This window comes from Notothenia rossii (genome assembly GCF_949606895.1).
Source record: "Notothenia rossii genome assembly, chromosome: 4".
Taxonomy (NCBI): domain Eukaryota; kingdom Metazoa; phylum Chordata; class Actinopteri; order Perciformes; family Nototheniidae; genus Notothenia; species Notothenia rossii.
This window is the reverse complement of record NC_136902.1, coordinates 47,676,007-47,684,772: the sequence shown is the minus strand read 5'-3', so window position 1 is coordinate 47,684,772 and position 8,766 is coordinate 47,676,007. Positions and strand designations below refer to the sequence as shown.

Genomic DNA, 8,766 nt, shown 5'->3' with positions numbered 1-8,766 from the left:
ACTTAATCGTACTTAAATACTTTTACCTAAGTACCATTCTCGTTGCAATACTTTTACTTTAAATGTAGGTTGACGGTGATAGCTTAGCCTACTTTTACTCAAGTAGAGAATCTGAATACTTTTCTCACCATTGATTTAGATTACTACTCAATTAAATTAAATTCAAAAAGTATTGTCAACGTTGTGTAAGCCTACAACTGCAAAATCTATAGATGTCGTCGCAATTGTAGGCTTACTTCAAATATGTATATTTGAAATGTAGCGTATACCTAATTTTAATTTCATTAACATTTGAATAAATGCAAGAAAATGTTATCTTTACAACAAATACAAGGAAAAAGTAATCAATAAAACATGTAAAAAACATAATAGAGAAAGTTATGTGAGTTATTCGGTACAGGGGTGTGTCAGATAAACCCGAAAGGAATTCATCGTAACTACAGTACTTCCGCAACGTCACAAATGACACGTATTCAAAATGGCGGCCGTGGCTAGGGTGAGTGGAAAGCGAACTATTTTCTTCAAACTACACGACGCTCATTCCTTCTTCCAAAATTAACTCGAACACACTGGTGACATTGTAGTACAGTATATGTTAACTTGGTCGATTTATAACGTTAATTAGGTGCGGGTTTACGAAATGCGGACGCTGTTAAAATGTTGGCAATCCTGCTAACTGTTTGCTGTAGTTAGCTAGTTCTCGTTTGCTAGCTTGACTGTCAGTCAGCTGTGGCTAAAAACACATATTTTCTATTTGTCTCGTATATTAAACAGTGCTGACAGAGTACATATGGCTTCGTACTTGGTTGTTTGACTGTCATGTGCTGTACAGCCTAGAGTAATCAGCTAGCCAAACTTTGTCTTGAAGCTAGCTGTTAGCAGCTTCAGTTTGAGGCTGTTGTCGGTGTACCTAACAGCTCAAATATTTCAACACCAGCAGATGGATACTAAAGACAAAAATAACGTTATCTAAGACTGTTTGTTATTTAACTGTACTGGTAGCGTCTGATAACATACATATAATTTATGTAAGAAGCAACGCTTGCTAACTTAATTTAACACAATATATCTTACGTTTTAGTTATAATTATTGATGTGTTCATCAAAGCTGATAACAGTGGAACTTATTATTTACTGCTGCAGGAGTTTTAATCAGGGCTGAATACAACATTTTAATTGTTTTATTATTATGTTTATGGTTGTTATTTGTAGGGCTCTGTCCTAATATTTATTTTTGTTTTAAACTATGTTGAAAGATTAGTTTAATATCATTTTTTTATTTTGCTATGAAATTCTGAATGAAAGGCTGCGCGCGAGACTGGGTTTTTCGCTGGGTTGAGTCGTGTGGGTTTTTGAGTGAGATGCGGCACAGCAGCCTGTCAGTTTACTCTTGATAGGTTAGTTTGGCTATTATCATTTATATTTATCTGCAACAATGGATATCAGGAAGTGGTTCATGAAAGGAATATGGCAACTCAGCGCTAGATGCAGGCAGGCACATTAGAAGAAATCAGTTACGTTACCAACGTAACTGATTTGCAAGGGACAAGGGAGGCTGGCAATCAATTATATTTTGAAGAGAAATTGACTCAAGCCGGCTCTCTCAGAAACTCCGGCTCTGTGCGCAAGCATACCGCTGCACACTAGGGATGTGCATCTCCATCACTGAGGCCGATGCGATGCGCATCTCGATACGTTGCCACGATACATTAACGATACCTTTGAAACACCAGGCGATGCGATACGATACGATTCACCCCTGTTGCGATACAGTTCGATACGATTTGATTCAACATTATGCGATTCGGGGCGATACGATGCGATTCAACACGATGCAAAAATAATGATACTTCAATATGGTACGACAGAGGATTTTTGTTTTATTCCTTATGCAGCAAATCATACATTAACAAAAAAGTGCTTTACATATTTGGTACTGCACATCCCATCATGCCGTTTATTTTTTTTACCTTTAAAAGCTCTCCAGAGTACAATTGTATAACACCTCACAGTTAAACAATGTAAGGATGCATTGCTCATGATTAACAATGTGCAAATAACAGCTACAATAGAGCAATGCCCATACAGCTGCCAGCCTGATGTGCTTAACACTCAGAGGCTAACTCACCAGTGAGCAGAAAGCAGTGGTTTCTATCTGAACAATAAAGAAAACAAATAACCTTTCACAAACAGGTATTTCATAACTGCTTACAGTAAGGAAGACATTTAAATTATTATTGGCCGTCACAGGCTGCTGTAAGCTAAACACCTCTCTCTGACAGAACACCTCACTGAGTGATTTAACTCATATGTCTCACTTTCAGGTTTCTCTTTTCAGCCGCAGACCCCATGTCGCCTCTTTATGTGCGTCGCTAAGTTCCTCGTACTACTTGTGTACTTTAAAGCGGCTCGGCATCGTTAACAATTTGCGAGTGATTTTTCAAGTTGACCGTCTGTAGTAAATAGTGCCGCGCACATATACCATCAGGACGTTACTGATGGAGTGCGGCTGCGGAGTGATACTGTGTGTATGCAAGTCCGCATCTAGGACGGATCTATTTATCATGGCTGTAGACCTGTTAAGTAATAAAGATACCTCATACAAAGGTCTACGGATACCTTATTACTCTCCATGACCTGCGGTCAACTATATAGCATAAATGACTATTACACCGTCTTTCTTGAACAATCCGAAGTGTTGCCAAACGTTTGATTTGTAGGTATTTGTCGGTGCGCTGTGTTTCTCTTTCTCCTCAACTTCCGTGTGTGTTGATAACTGAAACTCTCGTTCTCCGTAGTGGCGAAGCAAATATCAAAGATCGACTCTGCTGAACGTTGACAAGATAAGGGGATTTTATATGAATGAATCGGTTTTTTACCGATGCAAAGACGCTACGCAATCGATGCATCGCGAGTTCAACCCAAACTGTAGCCGATGTGCACTCTTTCAACCGGTGCACTCGCATCTTGAACGTTTATGCCGGTGCACCGATGCGAATCGGTGAATCTTAACATCTCTACTGCACACGCTATCTGCCTCGCTCAATCTCTCTCTCTCCCTTTCTCTCCATCGCTCAACCTCACTCCACCCTGTGTGCGCTCCTCAAGTTTGCCTGCATGCTTGCCCAAGTTGGCACAGTGTTACAAATGTGCCACAAAACCAACCAATGGATGCAGCCTATAATAAGACCGTCGACAGCCTTATGGCAACCTAAAACCCCTCTGTTTCCGTAAAAACAATTCACGAGCGCCTCCCTCAACCGATGTGTTTTTTAGGATTTCAAGAAGCAGAACAAACAATGGATGTATTTTATGAACATGTATCCATGCTGAAAGTAGATTTAGATGTGTTAGGAGTGAGATAGAGATTATTATCTAATATATGCATCTGATGAAGCATTGCATGAAGTCTGTTGATGATCAGAGGCTGTTGTTGGGGCTGCATAAACGTTTTTTTCATTTTTGTTTTGTAGACAGACCATGCAGGCCTCAGAGAGTTAAACTTGGGCCTGCGACCATAGTTTTATTGTATTTTGTTTTGAAAATCCACAGCGGAGGTTTGTGTCGTACTACATGCGGTGTATTTTGCATATCTCTCAGTAGCCAACAATCTGTGAGTCTGTTGGCTCGGACATAAACTCGTGTTTAAAATAATACTACCGGTACATAATAAATGTAGTCTACATTTCATAATAAGAGGTGTAAAACCTGAGAGGATTTTAAATCGCATTTGAACTAAATGCTTATACAATCTGTATTTGTATTGTTGACTTAATGTGTGAACGAGGCGATATAGAGATGGTTAAGCTGTCATTATTAGGCTGTAATTTGTTATATACTGTTGGAATGGGTAAGCAGGCCTATTGTTTTTGGATATTTGTGGAGTTATTATTACGAGGTCCATGAGTGTTTTTTATTGGTTAAGTGGTCCTTGGTATGAAAAAGTTTGAGAAACACTGCTGATTGTCAAAGGGGGAGCCTCGTTGCGGGGAAATTATACAGATGGCTAGTCCGCCCCTGAAATTGTCTATGCAAACGTTATTATTAATAATATATATATTTTTTAATTATAAAAAAAATGAATCAATTTTTTTTTTTTTTTTTTTTTTTTTCATTTTAATTTTGTAATCATCTCGCGACCCCCACTCGGGGTCTCGCGAACCCTGCTCTAACAGGGCTGACATAGAGGGATATGAGGCAGGGCTCGACATTAAGGACTGCCCGATGGCCCGGGGCCATCTAGTATTTAGCTCGGGCAATGAAGCCTCACCTGCTGGTTGCCCGATCGGGCAATCTATTATGCCAGTATCATGCAGTTCGCGGATCCAGTAATGAGTGACCCGACAGTAAAACTAAACATATCTATAACTAGTTACGGTAGTTTGAGAGGTAATTAAAATAGCTACGTGGGATATTCCAACCTGAAGTGTGTTTTGTTCCGCTCACCGCTGCATATGTGATCATGCAGAGCTGTGTGTCGACTCGTCAGCAGCAGCTGATCTCTCCCTCCCGTCAGATTAGACTTCACTTCCGTTTATGTCCATATCGATCAGATCCAGCTAGTTCTAGCTAATGATATGACTACCTGCTTATTAAAAGACACCGTGACCTAAACAATAAGTGTCGCTATGCAACTGGGTGAGGCCACAAAGTATAGCGCAGCATTATGCATTTGTTTACATGCCCACCAGAACCCCGAGGCATTACCAACAGATCAACGCACAATCAACCCATACATGACATCTCTTTCTCCACATTAAGTGTTAGACACATAGGTTATACATTAGAATTGTCTATTCTTGTCTGTCACATACTATTCTTGACTGTCACATAAGTGGCGCAACTGAAGCGGTATTGCGCTAACGGGAAATTATTTTGACCGAAGAGATTTAGATTTGCCGGCCAACGGAAACTCTGACGTCGCCATTTTGTGTGCTTCGCGGATGCGCTCGGCTCCTCTCGACTGCTGCTCGGGTCTGCTCGGTCAGCTTCCGGATGAGGAGGCATTCGTTCGAGCAATTTACAGTAGATAACATTACAAACATTTTTAACAGGGGCCATAATAGTGTAAATAATGTTTGTTTTGGCAGTTATAACTGAATGTAATTAATTCACTTTTTGTGGAAAGTGTTTTGACCAACAACTGAAGTACCGTAATTTTCGACTATAAGCCGCGCCTTTTTCCCCATTTTTCGACAATGCGGCTTATATAACGTTGCAGCTAATCTATGGATTTTAACAGCTAACGGCCACTAGGGGACCTCCTAAATCTATGGATGTTACAGGTTACAGTCCACCACGTTTAACTCTATGGGCTCTATGGCCGGTCAGCGGACCCCAACCTTTAAGCGGCGGGCTCCAGCAGGAAAAGCTGGAGGCCGGAAAAGAGTGAGACAGGTAGCGCGCAAAAGTAAAAGTGGAACCGAGAGTGGTACGAGAGACAGAACGAGAGCAAGACAGTTTGTCCCCGTACCACTGGTTGAAAACCACTGCTGTAGATCACTGCCGGTACGTGCGCTGGGAGCGCACCGTTTAAGTTTGAAAGTTGAAACGTTTGTGTGTCTGAAACGCTATGTGATACAGTACAGTTTACACAGCACAGTACATGTTCTGTAGCTACTATTGCACTAAATGCTAACACTTGAATACGTTATGCAAATATGCAATTTGTTTGTTGAAATGTTAATAAATGGGAGCTTCCTCAAACAGCCATCTCTTTCCCGACAATCCCCTCTGTGCACGAACCCTTACATATGGTAATTAAACATTAAAACACCTGCGGCTTATTGTCCAGTGCGGCTTATAAATGTACACATCATTCAATTTAGCTGCTGCGGCGGCTTATATTCAGGTGCGCCTTATAGTCCGAAAATTACGGTATTTCTTATAGCTATGCAGGGCATACAAGCAAGCAAACACAAACAAGAACAAACAAACAAGTGAAATGAAGAATAAAATTGAAATTGTACATTATAATATTGTGCTGGTTCATCTTATAATTCATTCTAGAGAATGCACCAGACAGCATCTAAGACCTGCAAAAATCTAAATGTTCTAAGGGGAGGCCCCCAAAACCCTTGGCGCACATTTTTCAGGGCAATCTCTATTGGGCTCAGGGCCATCTGTAAATTAGCTTAGATGGCCCACAGGGCCATCTCCCAAAATCCTTAATGTCATGCACTGTGAGGGATGTCTAAAATGCAGGATCTGAGACCCCTAATATAAGCCCAAAAATAGCATGATAGTAGATCTTTAAAATACAAAAAAATACTGGTTATTCATCACGTTTTTTATAATTTCATTATTACTTTTTTTAAATGTATAGTCTATTTAAAACAATAAATTAAGGCAAGGATTATAATTTATTAACATTTTAAATACATTTAGGTTCTAGAGCACCAACAGTAACATTTACAATGGCAAACTCAATCTATAAAATCATATTTAATTCACATCACGCTAGCAGAGCAGATTAAAAGATGGCTTTTTACATGGTAGTGCTGGTTGAACAGGTGTATTGAAAAAATATTGGCTTTATACCCAAGAAGGTTTTTTATAGGGGTGCACCGAATGGGAAATTCTTGGCCGAAACCGATACCGAAAATAGGAAACAGTTGGCCGAAAACCGAATGCCGAAAGGCCGAAAATGATTAATAGAAATATATATATATATATATATTGTATACATTTTTTACCAATGTTGTTCAGCTACCTGATTATGGAAAAAAACATGATTATGGTCAAACTTAACTTAAATAATAATCACTATTATGGGTCCATAAAACATTTATTCAGCACTTTTGAATGCATACAGTACATTAATTCCAAGTCAAGTGCATTTTCTTTTCTCTGTAGGATAACTACAACAAAGTGCATTCAGAACAAAGCCAAGGTGCTTTAAAACTGCATAAACATCTAGGCCAGTAGGCCTACACCAAAATAGTGTAAATAAAGACTGTAACAGCCAGGCCTTAAACAACAACAAATGCACCTATACATTTGGTAACCTAACGTGTTGTTGTGATGACGTAATCAAAACGCGGCGACAAGCACGGCGCGCGACCATGCTCGCGGCTGGCTCACAGCCAACATGTCTGCCGCTTGGAGATATTTAAAAATATCAGAGAGAGAGGTGCGGATTGCGATTTGTAAAACGTGTTCAGCTGACATTTCTCGAGGGGGTGTAACTGCAAAGACTTTCACCACTTCCGGATTACTCCACCACTTGAAATCAAAACACCCGGACAAATATGCAGAGTATGATCAACGTAACCCTGTTCTCTGACATTCGGTGATATTTTTTCGGTGCTAAAACCCTTTCGGCCGAAAGCCGAAATGGCCTTTTTAACCATTTTCGGCCGATAATTTTCGGTGGCCGAATATTCGGTGCATCCCTAGTTTTTTATGTACATAGGATTAAGAGTGGTTGGAGGAACTAAGCCCAGAGCAGAGGAGGTCCTGCAGCAATTTTATTTCCATGATCGCATGTCCCTAATTTGAACATACTGCAATGTAACACACAATACATTGGAATGATCACTCTGTTTATTTAAATGTGAAGGCGCAATACAACTTATCTCTACAATTATTTAATAATCATGATATATCATCTTGATTTACATATTGATCAAAATAATTGTGATTCCCATTTTTGCCATAATGCAGCCGTAAAGCATGGTCAATACATCGTTCGTGATAAGGCTTTTCAAATTGATATGGCATGATGTAATACGTTAATGTTTGCAGAGTATCCCACAGAATTTGATTCTATTTGTGGAAGCACAAATGGAATCGCCCCCCCCAAACCCCCCCTGTCCCCGCCACAAATAAATCAATGTATGGGAAACACTGGTTTGGAATGTTTTCATCATACAATGATGATGATAATGATGATCATAATAATTATACACATGTAAGTAGGGATGGGTATCGTTAAGGTTTTAACGGTACTACTGCTTTTATCGATACCGCTTATCGGTCCGGTCTTTTAACGCTACTCTTATCGGTTCTTTTGGAGAAAAAAACAAGGTAAACTAACTTAACAAATTGTGAACAAAACTAACAATAATAATATAATAATAAATAATCTGATGACAGAATTGTAAACAGAATAGCTACAACTTTAACTAAATAAATAACTCGGTTAACTCTAATCATTAACCCATGTTTGTATAATTGAGTTAACTCCGTGTGTTGCTGCCAGCATACATAATACCTGACGTGGAAAAGTTACTCGTGGACGGGGCTACAGAGCTGCTAGAAAGACATTCGAACCTGGTGCATTTCTCCGTCTGAATGTGGTGCACTTTTGCTAAATGTTTAGACAAATTGCTCGTGTTACCGCCCTTACATGCTAAACTCTTATTGCACTTTTGGGAACAAGCATTGTTCCCAAAATATATAAGCAAGTTTAAGTTCTCTCCGCCATTTCCTCCATGTGTGTGTGTTGCTGCATGTAGCAGCTGCGTGTGTGTAAACTGCCCCGCCCCCTCGCACACAGACGGGGAGAGAGATCTCTCGTCTGGATTGGAAAGATCGAAAATACTGAAAATAATCATAGATGCATTTTGCAGTCTTTTTGCATATTAGAAACTGAGTTGGCGACACTAAAACTGCCATATAATGTTTGTGTAGCAATAATACATGGCTATGACATATATTTTTTACATGTCTCCAGTACCGATAAAAAGACCGATAACGTCGGAGCTTAACGGCACCACAGTCTTTAATAATTCAGCCCCGGGGCCAGTTTAATACATGTAAGAT

The 8,766-nt window shown here is 39.7% G+C and overlaps 1 protein-coding gene across 1 annotated transcript in view; it reads left to right on the top strand.

Annotated features, from left to right (window-relative positions):
- Positions 1-426: 426 nt before the first annotated feature.
- tm9sf4 (transmembrane 9 superfamily protein member 4) overlaps positions 427-8,766 on the top strand; it is a 39,658-nt gene continuing 31,318 nt past the window's right edge. The window contains exon 1 of the mRNA XM_079674272.1: positions 427-496. Within this exon, the coding sequence (XP_079530398.1) occupies positions 479-496 (18 nt within the window). The 5' untranslated portion in view covers positions 427-478. The remainder of the gene's footprint in view (positions 497-8,766) is intronic.